At 38.3% G+C, this 23,143-nt stretch overlaps 1 protein-coding gene across 1 annotated transcript; it reads right to left on the reverse strand.

Annotated features, from left to right (window-relative positions):
* Positions 1 to 6,306: 6,306 nt before the first annotated feature.
* Positions 6,307 to 18,500, reverse strand: LOC127632175 (NAD(+) hydrolase SARM1-like). The gene is made up of 8 exons (XM_052110765.1): positions 18,046 to 18,500; positions 12,260 to 12,878; positions 10,754 to 10,966; positions 9,529 to 9,620; positions 8,748 to 9,074; positions 7,968 to 8,157; positions 7,580 to 7,701; positions 6,307 to 6,543 (listed from the first exon to the last, which is right to left on the reverse strand). Exons 1-8 carry the CDS (start codon positions 18,498 to 18,500, stop codon positions 6,405 to 6,407), a joined length of 2,157 nt encoding a protein of 718 aa, XP_051966725.1. The 3' UTR covers positions 6,307 to 6,404.
* Between the last annotated feature and the right edge of the window lie 4,643 nt (positions 18,501 to 23,143).

A 23,143-nucleotide genomic window follows, 5' to 3' on the forward strand; every position in this document is an offset into this window, starting at 1 on the left:
CAAACCAACACAGACTGTGGAAACTTCACACTGGACTTCAAGCATCTTGGATTGTGTGCCTCTCCATTCTTCCTCCAGACTCTGGGACCTTGGTTTCCAAATGAGATGCAAAATTTGCTCTCATCAGAAAAGAGGACTTTGGACCACTGAGCAACAGACCAGTTCTTTTTTCTTTAGCCCAGGTAAGACGTTTGACATTTGAAGCCCATGTCCAGGACCTGTCTGTGTGTGGTGGCTCTTGATGCAGTAACTCCAGCCTCAGTCCACTCCTTGTGAAGCTCCCCACACATTTGAATGGCCTTTTCCTGACAATCCTCTCCAGGCTACGGTCATTCCTGCTGCTTGTGCACCTTTTTCTTCCACACTTTTCCCTTCCACTTAACTTTCTATTAATGTGCTTTGATACAGCACTTTGAGAACATCCAACTTCTTTTGCAATTACCTTTTGAGGCTTTCCCTCCTTGTGGAGGGTGTCAATGATGGTTTTCTGCACAACTGTCAGGTCAGCAGTCTTCCCCATGATTGTGAATTCAACTGAACCAGACTGAGAGACCTTTTAAAGGCTCAGGAACCCTTTGCAGGTGTTTAGCTGATTAGAGTGTGACACTTTGAGCCTACAATACTGAACCTTTTCACAATATTCTAATTTTCTGAGATTCTGAATTTGGGGTTTTCATAAGCTGTAAGCCATAATCATCAAAATTATATCAAATAAAGGCTTGAAATATCTTACTTTGCTTGTAATGAGTCTATATAATATATTAGTTTCACCTTTTAAGTTGAATTACTGAAATTAATGAACTTTTGTACGATATTCTAATTTTTCGAGTTTCACCTGTATGTTGAAAGGACTGAAGCCTGTCAACCAAAACATGAGCTCATTAATGTCATTAAATGAGTGCTTTTTTTATTTCATCAGTTATTCCTGGTCGGAGGCTTCCGTAAATATTTAGTGTATACATAGGGTTACGTCCAACCTAATGCAACCCTCAAATATTTAGTAGTGCTTAAATTGTGACTTAGTGCCCATTTACACCACAAATAGGCTAAATCGTAACTTATAGCTGGTGCAACCAGCCCCATGTGCTTTCACACTTGCAGTTTAGTTCGAAACAGAGTACGGTGCGCATGAAAAATCAAGTGAGTGTTAAAGGGCACCTATTATGGCATTTAAAATGTTCCTAATATTGTTTTGGGAGTCCCCAACAACAGTTTTACATGCATGCAATGACAAAAAACACTTTTGTTGTCTTATAATATGCATTTATGTTTACCTGATTTGCTCACCGACTCCCAAATGATTCGTTCAACGACTCATTTTTCCAAACCCCTCCTTTGCGTGATGCTAATCTGCGGTGATTGGTCAGATGACCCAGTCAGTTGTGATTGGTATACTCTGTGCAGAGATTGTCGGAAACGGAACGCCCATCACCGCTTTGTAGTAAAAAAATCAAAATCAGAGAAGGAATTTGAGTTGATTTATGTTAGCGATCATAGCCCAAAGTTCGGTGGTAAACACCCAATCAGTTATTGTTTGCGTTAGCCCAACGCATAAACATATTGGTAAAGCACTGCATTACTACAAGTTATTGCTCTATTATTTATGACAACTCCAATAACATCGACAAACATTTCACATATTTCAAAAAAATTGACATTGGAGACCTAGAAGCTGCGCTGAGCTTAACGTACATAACACACACAAATACTTATTATATAACAATTATTAATAATACTTACAGGTTGTGATTTGGAGGAGGAAGCTGATCCAAATAAACTTGGTACTGAACCTTCCTTCAGTATCAACCGGCTCGTGAATCCACACTTGAAAGCATTCATGTTTGTAAAGCAATCGTCATTAAAATGACGTGAACACAGCACAAGGTTTGGGCTATACTTGTGTGGTATAGTTGTAAATACAAACTCTAGCCACTGATTCTTCACATGCTCGTCCCTGGGCAGTGGAAAAAAAGGTCGCTTTTGATATGCACTTCAGAACACAGCGTCTTGTTGTCGACATGATGTTTTCAAGTTCGCGCAATGAGTGGGCGCGGCCAATTTGATAATTTTTCGTCTTGACGTCACAACGAAAAGGAAAATGACTCATTGGAAAAACGATTCATTACAATGACTCAGAGTCGACTCCTACTTTTGAGAAACAATAACTTTTTTTACGGTGAACTTTCATATATAAAACTTTGCAGGATGTTTTTGTTCACTTAAATCTATGTTACACATTACCATCCATCCATCCATCCATCGTCAACCGCTTATCCTGTGTACAGGGTCGCGGGGGGCTGGAGCCTATCCCAGCTAACATTGGGCGAAAGGCGGGGGACACCCTGGACAGGTCGCCAGTCCATCACAGGGTTACACATTACATGAAAGGTAATTTTCAAAATTCCATAATAGGTGCCCTTTAAACCAGACCAATGCTGCGGGGGGCACCGGGAACAATCGCACTCGGAATCGGACCGCAGCAAACGTGCCCTGTGTGAAAGCCCCCAGAGACGCAGGTGTTGATTGTGTGCGCGTTTTTGTTTTGTGGGCTGCTAAGCACATTTATGTTATGTTCTGTCATTAAAGTTTACGTTACTGTTCAGCCGGTTCCCGCCGCCTGCTTGAACATCCTTTACCCAAAATTTGCATACTCAAGAACCATTCATAAATCTGTCATTATCTGTCACTGCGAAAGGAGGAGCTGAACTACCATCATTAACTTGGATCCATCACACGCGAAAGTGTATTTAGCAGCGCTGCATTCAGGAAAATTCATCTCTGTATCCTCCTGCAACATTAACTCAGAGAACGTCAAAGGAGCTGAAAGTCATAATCTTAATCAGAATGAGCTTTATTGCCAATGCTTACACATACAAGGAATTTGTTTAGTGACAGAAGCTTCCAGTGCACAAACAATACAACAAAATGGAGATAATAAAAAAAAGAATAAAATTAAAAAGTGGATAGAAAATATAAAAATCTATAGAAATACACAATAACACAGTGCGTGTGTGTGTGTGTGTGTGTGTGTGTGTGTGTGTGTGCGTGCGTGCGTGTGTGTGTGTGTGTGTGTGTGTGTACAAATACAAATCTGTTATATACAGATGCAAGGAAATGTATGGCAGAAGAGGTAGTGTATGTTGGATAAATATAAAAAGACTAAGCTGTGTATTGCACATAATTATTGCTCAATGGAGCAGTTTTAATAGTTCATGAGATGTATAGCATTGAGGGGAAAAAAACTGTTCTTGTGCCTGATGGTTCTGGTGCTCAGTGTTCTGTAGCACCGGGCGGCCAGAAGGCAACAGTTCAAAAAAGGTAGTGGGCTGTGAGAGTGGGGTCCAGGATGATTTTTCCAGCCCCTTTCCTTAATCTGGAAGTGCACAGCTCTTGAAGGGAGGAGAGGGGGGCAACCAACAATCCTCTCAGCAGTCTGAACTGTCCTTTGTAGTCTTCTGATGTCCAATTTCGCAGCTGAACCAAACCAGACAGTTATTGAAGTGCAGAGGACAGTCTCAATGACTGCTGAGGAACTGTATCAGCAGTGCCTGTGGCAGGTTAAACTTCCTCTACTGGTGGAGGAAATACAATATCTGCTGGGCCTTTTTCACAATGGAGTCAATGTGTATCTCCCCCTTCAGGTCCTGTGAGATGGTAGAGCCTGAATGTGAATTAAAAAAAGTATATTTTGTTCAAACTCTTATGCAGTTTTATATGCGTTTCGACAGGGAGCACCAACTATACATAGGGTTGCTTTTCTGTGTAGCATTCTGTCAGCTCAGCTGTTTACGTTTAGTAATATATGATGGTGACAGTTCTTCAGCGTACAGCTTTATCGTGTGTGTAATTGTGTATTGGGACTCTCAAAAAGAGTTAAATCATGGCTGATTCAGACACCAGCACTATTCTTGAGGATGTTCATAGGTAAAGTCTACAATGTTAATTTATACAGTATGTGCTGTATTGCTGTGTGGGGTTATTAAACTGTGAATATATTTCTGAAGGATGAGCGCACTGCAAACATTCTTAAAGGGTAGTTCAACCCAAAATGAAAATTCTGTCATTGTTCAATCATCCTCTAGTTGTTCCAAACCTGAATGACTTTCTTCCACGGAACATAATTCACATTCATTGCACCTTTGTATCATACAATGAAAGTGAATGTTGACTGAGGCTAACATTCTACCAAACATCCACTTTTATGTTCCATCTCCTTTTGTTTTCTACAGAAGAAAGAAAGTCATACAGGTTTGGATAAATTATAACAGAAGTTTCAGTTTTGACACACTTGACCAGAATATGACCATGAGATAATATGTTAATGTTCTTACATTTAAAATAGGTCTATATAACAGGATTTGTCGGGCCACCTTAAATATGTAAAACATGCAAGGTTGCAAATCCTCACTATCCTCTAGTGGCGGCAGTAGGTAGGCCTAAATATTCATTAAGGAGGTGAACTTACATCAGTTGCTTGTGTGTCCGTCCATCCATCCATCCATCCTAGGATATGGCCTTGCTTAAACAAGTATTTTTATTCTGCACAAACAAAACTACTTTTATCCCAGTATATTAATCTATATTTTTGTCATATAATGTATACAGGGGCTTGGGATGTCAGGAGATGAGGGTTAAACATATAAACTGATAAACTGATAAACGAGAAAGCTCTGAGATATCCTGACAGTGGCTTGAGCTGTGCTACCACTAGAGATCTAGTGTCTGTAAGTCCCGGACCCCGGGAGGACAGTTGGGATTTAAAAATAATAAAGTTGACTGCCATTATTGTAGGCTACACTATTACTTATCTGCTTTTCACAATACACACTACTCCAAAGCAGCTGAAGAAATTGGGCTTTAAAAGAGTGACAAGAGTTATTTCATGTTCAATCCTTCAAATTGTGATCTGTTATTTCATTTTTTACTTGTTTGTGTCATCATTTTTTAATTGAATGTTATGGCACATAAACATATGACTAGACCTATGTGTGCAGTTGGGATTTCCTTCTTATGTTGAAGGGCAGTTTAATCCTACTTTTTTATTATAATGGTGATAAATTGATGATTTATACATAGTCAAACTCATTAGCTGTATTGAATGAAGAGTAATATGGTTCCTTGTGTATAAGTCCTATGTGTTAACAGCTATATTGCGAGCTCAGGACACTTCATCATTTACATTTATGCATTTGGCAGACACTTTTATCCAAAGCGACTTACAGTGCACTTATTACAGGGACAATCCCCCTGGAGCAACCTGGAGTTAAGTGCCTTGCTCAAGGACACAATGGTGGTGGCCGTGGGGTTCGAAACAACGACCTTCTGATTAACAGCCCTGTGCTTTAGCCACTACGCCACCACCACTCCAGCCTTAACACACAGATCATATCTCACTGGAATACCAGAGACAATCTGTCCCACAGTTATGTTAAAGGTAAAGTCTTCCTCATTTGAGCTGTGTTTCAGATATGTTAAAATCTGTCAAGAAGAATTATGTGGGTGTGAAAGAACATTCTTGCAATTATCACTTCTTTGGTTTGTCAGTATGCTAACGGGAATTGAAAATAAAAGTGAATTCTTCCTATTTTTAAAAGGGTTTTTTAATCAAGAATACTTGCATTCATTGGAACAGGCAACGTTTTGTGAATATAACTGGGTATAACTGATATAACTGGGCAAATAAAAGGATATTTTACCAAACACATTGTATTGCTGTTTATTTTGAATAAGAACATAGTTATTGTACAGATTTTGAATGCAAGCACATGACAAATTCAAAATTCAGGACTAATTTCTAAACACAGTGGTATTTCACATTATAGAGTCCCAGAAAGATATCATAAGGCAACAGCAGGGAGCCCAAAAAGCTGGATAAGGCTGAGCACAGCTTGAGGTCTTAGTAAATGTTCATAAGGATCTTTCCTTCCAGGTACACCTTATTCACAGTGGAAAATATACCAGTGACTTAATTCGTAGAGTATTATTTTGGCAAATCCTAAGAGAGCCATTAAAGCCATATTTGAATTCATGTTAAAATATATAGGATAATCTTAATACTTCTCATACTTTTTCGAGGTGATTACTGACATTATGATTAACACTTTTATTTTAAGTTTTATGAACTGGTGTGATATACAGTATGGAATCTCAGCACATGTGAAATATTATTTCTATGCGTAATGGATGATGCAAACCCAGTTCATGATGTAGTAATTTACTTAATGTAAAGATGTTGTCTAGTGTGAAAAGGTTAGAGAGTAACTATGCTAATGTTTATGCTAATGTCATTAATGTGATTGATAATGCAGAAATATATTCAACTTCCTGAGTTATAGATATGGCCCATACAATCACAAGAGCACATTATTGGAAATGTCCATACATATCAGGCATTATGCAAGTTATTAAATAGGACAAATATCTTGTTTTATTTGTGAATCTTTTTTGTCTGTTTTGGCGGTGTCTGTTTGCTCTTTGCTGGGGCATCCCTGGAGGAAACGCAGAATCTTTTCAATAGTGGCTTCCTGATACTCATGGGACCACCTGTGTTATTGAGAGAAAAGATTTTGATCAGTTAAACATTAGTCAACATGAAATTCAAGTACATTTTGACAAATTAAATGAAATACAAATTGACCCGATTTCCTTTATTAAAGCACACTTATGGTCTTTTTGTGCACAATTTATAGGCCAACGTAATCCCAAATAAGACCATATTTGTATTTTATAATCTCTTATTAAATTATTATAACCTTTTTTTGGCTGACGTCACTAAATCTCTCCAATCAGCTGGCTCAATTCTAATATGTAATGCCAACTTCTCATGATCCATTCCATTCCCAATAAATAAAATAGTTGAATATATGGTTTCACTTGGAAATATTTGCAATCATAGAAGTAAAACTACACATTGCATATCTCTGCCCACTGTTAAGCCAGAAAGACACTGAAGTCTTGAATCACTTAAATCACTGCCAGACTGCATTATGTTCAAAATTCTGCAGCAAGAGTAGTCACCCACATCAAATGATCTGTCCACATTACTCCCATTCTCTGTCATTTACAGTAATTGCCAGTAAATGGTCTGCACTTATATAGTGCAAACTACACGCTTTTTTAACCTTTGCGGTTTTCAAAGCGCTTTACACTGTGACTCATTCACCCATTCACACACACCAATGACGGCAGAGCGGGATTTTCTTTCATCTGGGATGGCATGAGGGTGAGTAAATGATGAATGATCATTTTTGGATGAACTATCCCTTTAATGTTTTGTTTTGTTTGAGATCAGCTCTATATGGCTGTTTTACAAGTGGTCACTCTATTGCTAAGTTTCTTTTTTGTTGTTTTGTTTCATTCTATTTTAAAGTAACCTTGAGCTGTGGGAAAGGTGCTTGATAAATAAAACGTATTATCATTATTAAAACCATTAGATCTGGATCTGGTGTAGGCTTAATTTTTTTTATACAGCAGGTTTCTGAGCAAGCAAAAAATAGATTAGTAAAGTAGAGTAACTGTGTATAGCATAGTGTTGCTGACTTGGCACCAACATGTTTAGTGAGGCAGAGGGTTGACTCACTTAATGCCATTAAATTTGAGAATGGCACTCATATCCTCCGGCAGAGAGGCTGGATCGGGCCACGTGAAGTTATCAGTTACAGGGACGATGTTTTTCTTTTCATTTAGAGCAGTGACAATCTCCTGTGGTTACCACAAATCAAAATGTTTAGCTTCACATGGCAGATTGACAATAATATTACATAATTACATCAATAAAATTATTGGCAGATGGATATTTTGGCTTGTTATGAGAATAGATTTATGGATTTTCTTAAAAAGATTCAGTAGGTAATAACTGATGCCTTAATTCCATGACAGTGCATTGTCCAATCAAAGTGCAGCATTTGTACAATGATCTAAATCTTAATAATAATAAAGAGGCTAAAGAGAGGATTTCTGCATCTAACCTTATGTACCCAGTCCTTCATGGCAACATCCCCCATGCATTTGTCCAGTGCATTGGCTGACAGCACTAAGATAAAGTTGCGCGCTCGCTGCAAACTCGTGATCAGCTTCTCCCCAAACCTACCGGACTCCAGCTTCTCCACATCGATGAAGACACTGAAACCACGTAATTGTAGATGTACCTTTAGCAGGCTGCAGAGAAAGAGAACAGATAATGGTGGGTTAGGAACTAGCACTCAAACTTACATCTTCCATTTTAATTTAGTAAGGGATAATGTAATTCTCAGCCCGTCATTATCACAAAATACACCCTGACAGATTAATCAGACAAACTGTAAATTTTCCCGCTTATTACATGGGTTACTAACAAGAAAATAAATGGACCTGAAATATAGATTTGTGTTGAAATTATTGTATTATGTGAGAAGCAAGAAACTGAGGTGTGCTACAGACCATCACAATATATTAGCTTGTTTTCCAGTGACAAGAGTTACACAGTAAATACACAGTTAGCGGTCATTATACAAAAATATTTGACCACAGAATGCATTGACCAATCAGAATCAAATATTCCAGAGAGCCATGTAATAATGTTAGAAATAGTTTCCTGTCTTTTAGAAAGGTCTGCACATAGACACAGATGTAGACTTCAAAATACAGTCATTTCAGACTGTACACATCTTTACACTGACATTAAAATGAGACTTGGGCAACCCAGTACATGTATTATTGTAAAGATCGATATAATATCAAGATGAAAGCCATCCCATGTGTAGCCTAACCTGGCAAGCTGTGAGCCAGTGGTGCGACGGTAGCTGATGAATACATCAGGACCCGCAGGCTGGGAGTCAGTTAAGCAGGTTTTAGCAGGACAGCGGTTGGCAGAGAGTATCTTGGCACGATGGATGCCATTTTCTATGTGGCAGTCAGACTGCAGCTGTTGTTCTGTAATGTGGACAATATTGTTTCGATCAACCCCCGACTGAACTAGGCCGTAGATGTACTGACGGAATCGTGGGTCTATGTCGGCCAGCAAGTCTGCCAGGTTACTAGGGTCACATGTTGAGTAGTTGGCATAGGTCTTCAGTACACGCAGGTCTCTTAGAAACCTACACAGTGGGTATCAAAGAATTGCTACAGGTTACAATATATTGGCCAATGAAATTGGAAAACTGTAGTAATGTAACAAAAATCACTTGTATGTAAACATGACACATTTAAACATTTGTGTAACATTTAACATTTGTTTAAACATTTAAAGGGACAATTCACCAAAAAATACAAATTCTGTCATCATTTACTTACCCATATGTTATTCCAAACCTGTATGACTTCCTTCAGTGGGACACAAAAGGAGATGCATCTACCTTTCTCTCACTTTTGTATCTCTTTTTTCCACACAATCAAAGTGAATAGTGACTGAGGCTAACATTCTGCCTAACATCTCAATTTATGTTCCACAGAAAAAAAGAAAGTCATATGAGTTATAAACAACAAAAAGGTGAGTAAATGGTGAACTATACCTTAAGACAAAGATGTTTTTAAACAATTAGTTTAACTGGCCTCTTGCGGGTGAGCCCAGAATTCATTCCCAGATCCTGGATCAGATCTTGTTCTGTGATATTAAGCAGTAGATCTCCATCCACCAGCAGCTCCTGAGACACACAATGTACAAAAAATGTGATCAAGACTGTACTCAAGAGCTACACTTAAAAACTACACATTTGCCCACAAGACTAATACTGCTTTTCATCAACAAACATGACAGTTTCACCTAGCAACCAATATATACATGTATATAGACTTGGACATTTAAATGTTTTCAATAGACCTCAGTCATGGTAGACACCATATTTAATGTCTGAGTCTACCCTGACTAAGGTCCATTGGCCGATTAACAGAAGAGGTAATATTGCTGAATTTGTAGTAAACATGAAGTGTTTTTCAGCCATTTTTGTACACCTTATTTGTTATCATTAAATTGTATTATATATTTATATTAGCATTATACAGTATTGCTGCTCTTTAGATATATCGGCATCACACATCTAAAGTAGTGGTATTGCCATGGACATTAGTCATTTTTTTTTACAGAAATGACAACAACCCTGAGAGGGATAGACTTACAGTTTCCTCAATAGTTTGTACTGTTATTTAAAGTGTTTTTGGATTGCTCCGCTGACGAAACATTGAAAAAAAATCTTTACAAAAGATTCAGTAGACATGAGTTGTAGAAAAAAAATTTAATCGAGGAGCTTTACAGCTTTACACAGCAGATGTTATTGAAGAGACAGTAAGTCTATCCTCACAGCCTCATTTTCATTCACGGCAAGTTCAGATACAAAGATGGCGCTACTGTGAATAAGGTGCGTAAGGTGCCATTGCCACTAAAATACTCATATCGGTCAATCGCTAGTTTCAACCAATATTCACCATTAATTTTAGTACTGATGTAGCAGACAGTGGCAGTGGGACTGAACAACATTAATATAATATTGTAACATGTGACAGGGTGAAGGGTGGGGCCGGGTCATGATTCTACACACCCAGTCCCTTATCAGGCTAATCAAGCCTCCAAGAGGGATAAAGGCCAACTGCGGACGGTGGTGTGAGAGAGAGAGTGCGTTTACGGGCAGCTGTCCGTCATATGTGTGAGTTTGTGTCTTTTGGTTCAGTTTAATATTAAATATAATTTATATTGTCAAGCCGGTTCTTGCCTCCTCCTTTCCATTAAAGCCCTTGACATACCTTTATCTTGTTCGACAGGAAATGGGAGCGGTGTACAAACCTGAAACCGATCACTGAATGCACTGAAGCCAATCTGCTGCAGCCAGGTCTGCACCTCTCTGCACTTCCAGTTGGGTACAGATGACAGGATACGACGCGGGACATCCTCGCCCATCATCGTAAGGGCCCGCTTAGCCAAAGAGCAGACTGTGGCATTACTGGAGTACATGACAATTCTCTTTAGACTCTGAACAGCCCCAATCTCCTGAAATATCTGAGTAGAAAGGAACAAAATAAACAGACTGGATATAAACTTGAAATTTGGGAAAACGTTTAAGTTAATATTTCACCCAAAATAAAAAATTCAGTAGCATTTACTCACCCTCATATCATTACAAAACCCCTTTGACTTTCTTTATTCCATGGAACACAAAAGGAGAAATGTTGAGGAATGTACTGGCCACTCTTTTTCATATAATGAAACTGTATGGGGCTCCCATACTGTCGAGCACCAAAATGACAAAAACAGCACCAGAAAATATTCATAAAATTAGTCTACACAACTTGTGCACTATATTCTAAAGTCTCCTGATACCATAGCTTTTTGTGAGGAACAGACTAAATTTAAATCAATACCTCATTTATATGGAAAAGTTTGGGCAACATTTCTTTAAAGGCGCACAAATGATTTCCTAAAGAAATTAACTGTAATTTTGAAACATATGTATAAAATCACGATCACTCACATGAGATAAGGACTCGTATCGGTAACCTTATAAAAGCTGTTATATTCTACATGGGGGAGGGCTGCCTTCATGGGGGCTGCCATTTTAGAATCACACGATCAAATGAATACTACTTGCTTCATCTCAGTAACGGACTTTACTTTCACTTGTCAGTAACTTTCACACTTGGATTAAATTAATCATGGCTGTGAATTTCTACAATGGCATCTGTAACTGAAAATACTGATTTTGAATGATGCTGCATCCACACCACTAGGTGTCACTGTAAGTCCAAGATGACATGAGCAAAACATTACTGAGAGCACCTTTAACATTTCTCAGAGCTGCCCACTCTCACGCATTAAGCATGATAGTCACGTAATTGACACGCCACATGTCCCTTTTCTCATGCAGTGATAACGTTGTGGAGCAAAGAGGGCACTGACAGTGCATGGACAAACAAAACAGACAGCACCATGCAGCAGCGAGTTATTCAGACTAATCAGGGGGAAAGGAGCAGCACAGTGCCTCTCCCTCTCCCTCTCCCTCTCCTCGCCGACTCCCCCCGACCCCCAACAACTCTCATGCCAAGCTGAACTCAAAAGCTGGCAGCCCTGTTTCTCCTTTTAATTAACAGAAGAAATAAAGTCATAAAGGTTTAGAACAACATGAGACTGAATATATGATGACAGAATTTTCATTTTTTGGTTAACTGTTCCTTTAATATACGAGTATACAGTATATGGTCCTAAGATCTTTACTAGTGTCATGTTCTCACTCATCAATAACACAGCACTTAATTAAGTGCTGGAGCTGTGAATATACAGTAGTGTCTGCCTGACCTTGGTATTACGTTGACGGGCCTTAATACTAGTCTCCACACAAAGGTAGAACGCTGCTATGCATTTCCCCTCCAGCCGTGTGCCATCCAGCAGAGGCAGCAAGTGTTGCAGGTCTGCAGCTGTGCGGCCCTGCATGCTGTCTGCGCTGTCCAAGAGGTTGCATGCAAACTCATCAGGGTCTAACGAGGCAATGAAGGGCTCCACCAGTTCTAGCGTGCCAGACTTCACCACCTCTTTCTCAATCTCCCTGTTAGCTGCCAGCACGGCCACGGCTAGACAGGCATAGAAACGGATCAGCTCGTCCTCTTTAGAGAAAGCCAGAGGGAACAGCCAATCGGCTGCCTGTTTTTCGATCATCAGCCTCTGGCACCGATGCCCACCATACATGGCGCAGTTAGCCAGGGCCACAGCGCAGTGGCGCAGTACAGTTGGGTCTGTTCCACGGCACCAATACAGCAGGGTGTCCAGGGCTCTATGAGTGATGAGCTGGGCAGACGTCTCCTCTGTGTGTTTAAACATGTGCTCGAGGATGCCCGACGCGCTTCGTGCCAGCTGAGCATCCTCCTGCTCCCGGGTGAGGTTCAGTATGACACCGAGCCCCATGCGTGCCACATAATCCCTGAAGAGAATTACAAAGAGACACTTTTAAAATAGCAATTCTGATGCCTTAAGTGGAAATTTTCACAAAAAACGATTTTATTCAGGTCACAGATTTTTTTTTAAAGTTACAGATTTTGTTGATTTTCTTTTGGAACATGAAAAGAGAAGTCTGAAATCATTGTAAACAGTGAAATCAAAAACATTTTCTGGAGCATGTACGTACAGATAAATTGTCATTACTGCAACAAAAGACATTTGCCCAAAAATCTGAGAAGCTGATTCGTTTGAAAGAGAACAAAAATGTATTTGAACTTTGCATATCGATAATTAGTAGGGGCTCTAAACATAGCATCGTTCCTAATTCGATTTATTTTTTTTTACTATTTTTCTCATTACTGAACACACTATTTTTATTTATTTTTTCAGCTTTTTCAGATCTTTCAACCTAGATAACAATATAATGCATCATAATATTTGAATGCATTCATATTAAAACTAAAAAGATACTTTTAAGTTGAAATACTGAGAACCAAAACATCTTCACCACAGCATATTTTCTCATTACCGAAACAATTAGGCAACACAAATGTTGCGGTAATGATAAAACTTATTGCGGTAATGAGGTGAACTAACACAAAAACAATATAATAGGGGCACCCATTTACAAGTGAGCAAAAATTATTGCTTCATCATACAGATGTATTTAAAAACTAACCTAGTGGGCAAAATTGATCATTAAATCCATTGTCTTACCAATTTAGCATTAGTTGTGGTAATGAAAATGCATAGATCTTGGTTACAACATCCAAGATACATAATTGTTATATTTTGTTTATACTACATTTGAAAAAGTCATAATTTTAAAGCTGGGCATGTTGCAGTGATAAGACATTAACCAGAATGTTTTTTTATTATTATTTTAAATAAAGCATTCAATTCTTTGTAATATTTATGTGCAAGATGGAACATCAATTGTATTCAACTTTCAGAACAGAATTTCATATTGATTTTCTATACAGAAATCCTCACTGCCACAGTTCAGGCTCAGATTCCTGAGAATTACCCATAGGCCCTTGTCCAACAAACAAACTACAGCTGCCCCAAAAATGTATTTGGGACACTTAAACCACACTTAATCCTCTTACGGTCTTCGTTCACTTGAATAATTTTTGCCGATTTAATAAAAAGGGTGTCTTTTATCTGAGTGGTACAAGACTTGATTACACCTTTTGTCTTCACGGGCAAAATTTAATAGGAAAGACCATAACACAGAGCAATTTCTTTTAACTATCAAATGCAACCAATAAATCAGTCACAATACTGAAAAAACACACACAGAAATTAAAGGGTGAGACAATAAAACAGCCAGAGTGAAAATCATTACACACCCACTCACACACACACACAAATGAACTGGTGAGACTATAACACAGAGCTTAATTCAGCCACAATGCTAAACACATACACTCAGTAATGAGGGGGTGAGACAATAACACACCCACAATGCAGAACACGAGCGTGCACACACACACACACACACACACACACACACAGAAATAAATGGGTGAGACTAAGGCTGGGCGATCACAGAGCGAGTTCCAGTGGTGGACAGTAACAAAGTAAAAATACTTAAGTACATTTTGCAGGTATCTGTACTTTAGCAGTATTTTTATTTTAGGAAACTTTTACTTAACAAAATTTTTTAAAAAATATGCCGTTCCTCGCTACTTTATAATTAATAAATTAATAAATAGCGTTAAATTTCAATAGACAAGTAGGTCTTGTTCCCGCGAGACTATAACCGTAACCCAGAAACAAATGCAGTCTTGTGAGAGTTTCTGCAGCACCAAAAGCCATTTTTAAAAGTTGTGGCAGGGCGGAGGGCCGGGACATGATTCTACACACCCGGGTTTCGGTACCAGTGTAAACGAAGTTCAATGGAAAGGAGCAGGCGAGAACCGGCTTGACGACATAAATAATATTTTAATGATTAACTTAAACAAAAGACAAACACACACACACACACGACGGACATGTCCATAAACGATCTCTCTCTCCTCGCATCACTGTCCGCAATCGGGCTTTATCCCTCTAGGAGGCTTGATTAGCCTGATAAGGGACTGGGTGTGTAGAATCACGACCCGGCCCCGCCCTGCCACAAAAGTCTTCTGTGCCTGTCTAGCAAAATACACGATGACGGTATAGGCTGTCAAGAACTTGCCGTCAAACTTGAAAAACACATCAAGGTAAGTCATTTTTAATATTATATTAATAAAACTGCCATGAATATACTTGCTTGCTAGCAGTAATCTTATAAATGCACTCTGGCCAATGTAAATTAGGTTGCAGGGTAAAATAGGCTATATAGAGAGAGCTATATAAAGAGCCGAGAACAGTTCATTAGACCTATTTCTCTTTATATGTCAAAGAAAATATATTCATCTCTGTTCAAGGAATTCTGAAATCATAAAATTAAAACCAAGGCTTAAGCATTAAATCAGATTTGTCTAGCTTTATTGCAAACTACAAGCTCATCTGTTTAACATCTTCTGTCATTACAACGATTCAGATTATTAAACACACGTTGACCTAGCGGGGTATGCTGTCCTACAATTATTTAAACAGTAAAACATTTATGAAGCACAAAATGATTGATAAAATAGCAAACAGCAACAGAGCTGAAATATTCATCTAAAAATCTTTGTGTTCTGCAGAAGAAAGAAAGTCATACACATCTGTGATGGCATGAGGTTGATTAAATGATGACAGAATTTTCATTTTTGGGGGTAACTATCCCTTTAATAGACCAATACTTTTTACTTTTGATACTTAAGTACATTTGAAAACAAATGTAATTGTACTCAAGAGGAAATTTAAAAGTACTTTGTGGACTTTGTCCACCACTGGTTAGTTCTGACACTCGGGAGGTCATGAGCCCCTGCACACGTTACGAGTCACTTTATCTGAAAATCATACAGGTGCAGTCGTACACAACATGACTTTACAATCTGGTGAATTCCGGAGCAATCACATAAATTTCTGCATTATTTTCATTATAAGACATTTAATCAGAGGAGGGCATTGCTTTAATTCCTTGTAGCTTGCAATTTAGAAATAAAAAAGAAGACTGTCAAGGCTAGGGGCTGAAATAGCTGAAAACTCATCTGAAGATTAAAAAAACAAATAAACAAAGTATGGATAATTATTACAAATGAACATTTGACAGATTCAGATTTCAAAGGGAGGCTGTGTGATTTCATGACTGCATACAACAATCATAACGACAGTGCGTTCCTGCTGCCATTTACTGCATGATAATAAAGCGGACAGTATAAAAACTGCGGACAATTTGCACAAAGTTTCTGTCGGTTATATTTGGATTTAATTTAAGTGCAAACATGATGTTTAGTGCAGAATTCTGATTAATTTTAGTGTAGTAGTCTACCTGTATTATTCAGCTTTAGATGTAGCCTACATCCTTCTCATCTGTGTCACTGCTTGTATGTTGATAGCAGACATTCTGAAGAAGATTTTAGGTCTTTTCCATGGGAATGCAATTTAAAGCAGCACGTAGCAAAGTTTAAAAATCTTGTTTTAACACAGCAGTTGATTGACAGGTAGAACTTTCAACCTAGAAGTCTTTGGTTTCACCAGACACGCGCTTGATATCCACTATCATGTGCATATACAAGTATAACAGATGCTACATCCACATAAATGTATCCCTCGAACTGAAACAAATGCAAGTATGACAAACAAAAATAGACCATGACGGAAAGTTTAAAACTCTGTTCGTCAGAGTGATAGAGATTGTTTTCCAGCATAACCCGTATGGCAAATGATTTGTTTGAAGAGCAGAGAACAGCATGGCATTTCTGTAGAATCCTTCCCAGTGATGTGTTCATGAATAATATGTGAAAACATGGCCATTTTCCCCAAATGTGTAAAAGGTTCATGAACACTTAAGCCAAACTGGCTAATTCAACTGCACACATCTCTCAAATTCTAGCCGACAGCACCTGAATTTTTTAGACATTTAAAAAAAATTATCGGGAGGTTGTGAGCTGCTCGTAAGCCGCTCGGCTCCACTCGTAATTCCTCTCACACGATTTGAACAAAGATCAAAGAACAAATTCTGAGTGACCCCAAAGCACAAAAGTATTCCTTTTCCACTGTGGGAAAGTTTACACTTATATGCAGGTGCCTCACCTTCAAGACAAAACGATGCATCTTTCTGTTATGGAAATAAAGACATTTTCCCACAGCTCTAAGTTATAAACCTGGCCTTGTTGAGCCTTGCTCACAGTTCATTCTGTAGCAGCACCATGGCGAAACTCTTTACTTCTAGGGAAACCCTGCAGCCACCTACTGGCTATTATTGTCACTTCATGATCATGTCATGTTATTTATATTTTGTTCACCAGATGGCAGATGTCACATTCTCATATTTTCGTCATGTTTCAACTTTTAATGTACTAATGTTTCACAAAATACCTTTTCTGCAAATGAAAATTAATGGTAAAATTGATACATTTACATGTAAATGAGACCTAAATAGCATTCAATTCCAAAAGAAGTGCATATATTTATTCTTATAACTTTAGGGAAGAAGAAATGGTAACATTATCATCATCAAAAAAAAATGTTACATCTTTTTTTGACTGACTGGGAGGACCAAAGGTAGGGCTCATTGATAAATCCTATAGGAGGGTTAAAATGTATGAATTACATTTTAATTAGAAAACAAAATCTCAAACTAATGAAACCAGTAAATGATTGATGGCCTTTGCTCAAATCTAACTAATTTTCTTTGCCATTTAATTTTGACGTTTTTAGAGGACGTACAAATGTGGGCGCCAGTGCCCAGGTTGACATGGGTAACCTAGCAGAGAAACCACAGGAGTGGTTTTTGACAATATGGACATATTGCACTCATGTTTGACAACCAACCAGAAAGTGTCTAACTGATTTATGACTTCATTCTATCATGTTATTATTTCAGACCTAATTTTGTTCAATGTTTTGCTTGAAAAATTTACCTGTGCAATATTTATATGAATTATCACTGGGTTTGACCTTTTGTTTTCTAGTGCAATGACATTTCATCCTGTACATTTAAAAGTCTCATAATATCTTGTCACTGTATATAAATAGCACACTTTATTCAGCATAATCTATTCCCTTACCTGTTTTCTGAGACCAGTATCTGCTCAAGGAGCTTGGCAGACTCATAGGTGATTTCTACAGCAGGTGTCTGCAGCAACTCCAAGAGCAAATCCAGACCTCCATCCAACCTGATTCTGTTACAGATCTCCTCTGCTACCTGTCGACCCACTGTGGGCAGCACCCAGGCCTCTTCAACCAGCTGGAAAGTTTCGACAATAGCCCGGCGTGTCTCCTCCAGATCTCCTGTATCTTTGGAAGACTTTAGTGTTTTGATTGCAGTGCGCAGCGCAGGGAGAGAGCCGTCCAACTCGATCTGGACATTGGTGCTGATGCCCGGAGAGATGGCCTTGGGGTCAGAGACCGTCCTCCGGGGGTGCAGTCGACTGACATATTCGGGAACTGAGAGTCTGTTTAAACTAAACATGGCGAAATAATGGCAGATCTTGCTAAGGTAAACGACGAGGGATAAAAACATCTACCAGCTGTTTCTGAAAGACAGCTGCACTGTCCTTGTGAGGATTAGGACCTAACTACAGTTCTCGCGGTTTTTATTATTATTATATTTATTATTATTATTGTAATTATTTTGCTTCGAATTAAAAAAAAAAACAGTTCTAGGACTGTTGCTTCCTTATATTGTTGTTTCTTAATTTAGCGGTTACAAAGAAACTGTGATTAACTGGCCTATATTTAACTGGATACAAACTCGTCTAACTTATTCTCAAGCAAATCATTATTGTCTCATTTGAGCCCTAATAAAGCCGCCATTCGACTACCTAAGGCGTTTTAAGGGGCCGTTCACACCGAATGCGTTTTTACGTCCGCACGCATTGTTTTGTATTGTTATCCTATGTAAACATGCGCTAGACGGAGGTTTTGCTGTTTTTTCAGCTTCTCGCGTTTTTACACACCGTCTCAAAATACCTGTGTTTTGTTGCGCTGCATCTATATATTTTTTTTCTTCTTCTTCTTCTTTCTTTTAGCAAAAGATCGCGTTCGGACTTATCGGCTCCTTTAGAATCCACCGTTCGGGCCCATGTCTCAGAAAAGGCCCATAAGCGTGTGTTTAAATCTCGTCGTGAGAAATAACAAGTTGACACTGTCAGTCAGTTCGCTCAAATTAATTGCCCTAGAAGAAAATGAGGCACAAAACGGAAGCTGTTCGGTAAAAATTACATTACAAATTATACAACCGGTTGTAGCCTATAGCTGTGCACGGCCGTCTGTTAATTTGGTGTTAGCAGACAAAAGACAAATATGTCCAGTTTCCTTTTGTCACCATCGTTGAGATTGTAGGTGAATTTCGCGAAAGCGCCTTTGAAGCGATATTTGTACTTAAGGAAGAAAAACATATATATGATGCCGTTATGTTTGTAAATAAAGTTTAAATAAAGGTTCCTGATGAATGGATCACATTCTCAAGCATCCCCGGCGTCAGATTGTAGACCCGCCCAGTTCAGACACTTGGTGGTTGTGGACTGTCATGTGTGGAGACTCACCATCAGCATCACAGTGGCACGTTGGTGTATTGCTGAGCTCCCTCTGGTGGCAAAAAATAAGTAAATAAACAGATAACAGTTGGCCTACAGCCATGGCCAAAAGTATTGGCAGTGATATAGATTTTGAATTTCGCAAATTTTTCTGATTCAGTTGTTGTGATGTTGATTCACATTCTTTCTAGATTATTGTGCAGAATGATCAGATGCATTTTAAATAATTGCAAAAAGCTTCATTGGCCAAAAGATTAAAAAAAAAATCACTGTTTTTGGCCCTGGCACAAAATGACCAGCTAACATAATTTCACTAATCATATCAGGAGCACCTTGGAAAGTGTGAACGAGTACTAGTCAGGTGAAATCACTCTGTCATTCTGATTGGATTATAAGAGCAGAATGATTGCTATAAAAGAGGGAAGAAGTGCTTCCAATCATTGTGTTCTTGTTAGCAATGGTTACCTCTAAAGAAATACGTGCAGCCATCATCGCTTTGCATCAAAATGGCCTCACATGCAAGGAAATTGCTGCAAAGAATATTGCACCTGGGAAATAGATCATCAAGAACTTCAAGGAGAGAGGTTCAACTGCAGTGAAGAAGGCTTAAGGACGTCCCAGAGTGTCCAGAAAGTGCCAGGACTGTGTCCTCCTGAGGAGTCAGCTACAGAATCGTGTCACCACCAGTGCAGAGCTTGCTCAATATTGACAGCAGGTTGGTGTGAGTGCATCTGCACGCAGAGTGAGGCGAAGACTTTTGGACAATGGCCTTGTGACAAGAAGGGCAGCAAAGAAGTGATTTCTCTCCAAGAAAAACATCAAGGACAGACTGAAATTCTGCAGGAAGTACAAGGATTGGACAGCAGAGTTATTTTCTCTGAAGTTTCAGTCTCTTCAGACTGTTTGGGACATCTGGAAAATGGATAGTCCGGAGAAGAAATGGTGAACGCTACCATGAGTCCTGTGTTGTGCCAACAGTGAAGCATCTTGAGATCATCCATATGTGGGGTTGCTTTTATCCAAGGGAGTGTGACCTCTCACAATTCTGCCCAAAAACATTGACATGAATAAAGAATGGCATCAAAACGCCCTGCAAGAGCAACTTGTCCCAACAATCCACAATTTGTTGATGATCCGTGCATTTTCCAGCATGATGGAGCACCATGTCACAAGGCAAGAGTGATAATGATGTGGCTTGGAGATCATTACATTGACATTTTTGATCCGTGGCCAGTCAACTCCCTGGATCTTAATCCCATAGAGAACCAGTGGTCAAGCCTCAAAAGGCGAGTGGACAAGCAGAAGCCCCAAATTGTGATTAATGCCGAGCACTAATAAGGCAAGAATGGACCACCATCTGTCAGGATTTGTCCCAGAAGCTGATAACCAGCATGCCAGAGCAAATTGCAGAGGTTATGAAGAACATGGATCAACAATGTAAATATTGACTATTTGCATATATCGAATATTTTTGCCAATAAAAGCCTTTAAAACTCATGAAATGCTTATCATTGTTTTCCAGTATACTACAGAAACATGTGAAAAAATAATCTACAAATACTGAAGCAGCAAACTTTGCAAAACACAAAATGTATGTCACTGCCAATACTTTTGGCTATGGCTGTATGTTGATTCTATGAAAGGGATATTAAAAGGATAGTTCACCCAAATATGAAAATTCTCTCATTTACTCACACTCATGCCATCCCAGATGTGTATGACTTTATTTATTCTGCAGAACACAAACAAAGATTTTTAGAAGAATATCTCAGCTCGGAAGGTCCATACAATGCAAGACAGTATTAGTGGTTAAATTATGTCTTCAGATGTAATATAATAGGTGTGAGTGAGAAACAGAAAAATGTTTAAGTATTTCTTTACTATAAGTCTCCACTTTCACTTTAACATTCTTCTTTTGTTTTTGATGATTCATGATTCTTCACGCATATCGCCACCTATTGGGCAGGGAGGAGAATTTATAGTAAAAAGTATTTAAATATTTATCTGTTTCTATTGAACTGTTTCTATCTTTGTGTTTAGTTGAAGAAAGTTAGTAATACACATCTGGGATGGCATGAGGGTGAGTAAATAATGAGAGAATGTTAATTTTTGGGTGAACTATCCTTTTAATTTTGCAATAGCTAGCAGTGAGAAACTGTGCTAAAATGTAATTAATTAATATATTAGATTGCGTTATAATATATTATGAATTTGACATATAACCTAAAACACAAAGCATTATGTGTTGTTTATTACGTATACATTGATCACCCACATGTGCAATACAACATGATTGGTGAAATTAGGGATTACTTTAACTTTATAGTAAGTCAAGTCATTTTTATTTGTATAGCACCATTCACAACACATTTCAAAGCAGCTTTACAGAAAATAATGCATTAACAGAAAATGAAACTGTAATATCTATAATGTCTTAGAGTCATCATTGTGTAGTTTGACAAAATACCATTGTGAATTGTGTTCAAAAATAAGTAATTAAATAATAATTGTATTTAGAAACCCAGTGAGCGAGCTGTAGGCGACTGTTGCAAGGAACACAAAACTCCATAAGATGTTGATTAATGGAGAAAAATAACCTTGGGAGAAACCAGACTCACTGTGGGGGCCAGATCCCCTCTGGCTAACATCATGACTATAATGCCAATATTACTTATGTATAGTGCAAGTCAATGTATTAAATTATTAAACTCTCTGGTGGTTTTAGTTTTCCAGTCCCATTCTCTCAACCCATTCACTTATTTTTCTGCTTGGACTATACCATCACATATATGGCTGAAGGTAAGAATATACATCTTAACAGTTTTATATATTTTTTAAATTAATGTTGCTTTCAATCATTTTTCCATGCTTACATTAGTACTGGTTTAATCTCAAGAATATGGGATTATTTAGATCAAATAGTTTAAGGATAAACACACACACACACACACACATACATATATATATATATATATATAACTGATATTTCTGTGTCCTCTTCCTTCTTTCAGAGTCTTGAATTGAGAGGTGTGAAAATGGTTTCAACAATAACTGCCAATGCGACTCGACGTGTGCTTACAACAAGAGCTTTTGCAATGACTATGAGTCCATTTGTCATATTTTAATTTAGTTGATCTCTCCAGGTTTAAGATTTGTGCATATTATGAGCTGATGTTGGATAAAGATCCATTTTTAAACAAAATTCAGTTATCAGGACAGGTGCAATGTCATAAAACCCAGTAAAACTTGTCAAGACAGAGAGACACATTTCCCTCTTATCCTGAAGATGATGAAAAGGAATCTAACAGCACAGAGTCAGTCAGATCCAGATCTCAGCACAACATGTTTAACCCGTCTCCAGTGACCTTTGCAGAAATATTTAACCTATTAACAACAACTTTGCAAGTCTTGGACTCAAAGCCAAATGATGAGGCAAAACCAGTGATTGCCACTCCAAGACCTTTTAGATTACCCTCCATTAAGGCTTTAAGCCCATCCATAACTGAAAGCACAACCACAACTGTAGAGCCCACACCAACAAAGGCTCAACCTATGCTTTCAGGGGTAAATGGGTTACAGAAAGCAAATCTGAACAGAAAATACAACTGTAAACATATTTACTTTATTA

The sequence above is a fragment of the Xyrauchen texanus genome, chromosome 38 (genome assembly GCF_025860055.1).
Source record: "Xyrauchen texanus isolate HMW12.3.18 chromosome 38, RBS_HiC_50CHRs, whole genome shotgun sequence".
NCBI classification, from domain to species: Eukaryota; Metazoa; Chordata; class Actinopteri; order Cypriniformes; family Catostomidae; genus Xyrauchen; species Xyrauchen texanus.

What these genes read in the sequence shown, in the direction of transcription:
- LOC127632175 (XM_052110765.1), bottom strand. Translation starts at nt 18,500, where the DNA reads ATGTTTTTATCCCTCGTCGTTTACCTTAGCAAGATCTGCCATTATTTC. An exon ending in ACTGGCTCACAGCTTGCCAG is followed by an intron (nt 8,158 to 8,747) that starts GTTAGGCTACAC and finishes CTTTCTCTGCAG; the next exon opens with CCTGCTAAAGGTACATCTAC. An exon ending in CTCAAATTTAATGGCATTAA is followed by an intron (nt 6,544 to 7,579) that starts GTGAGTCAACCC and finishes TCAATAACACAG; the next exon opens with GTGGTCCCATGAGTATCAGG.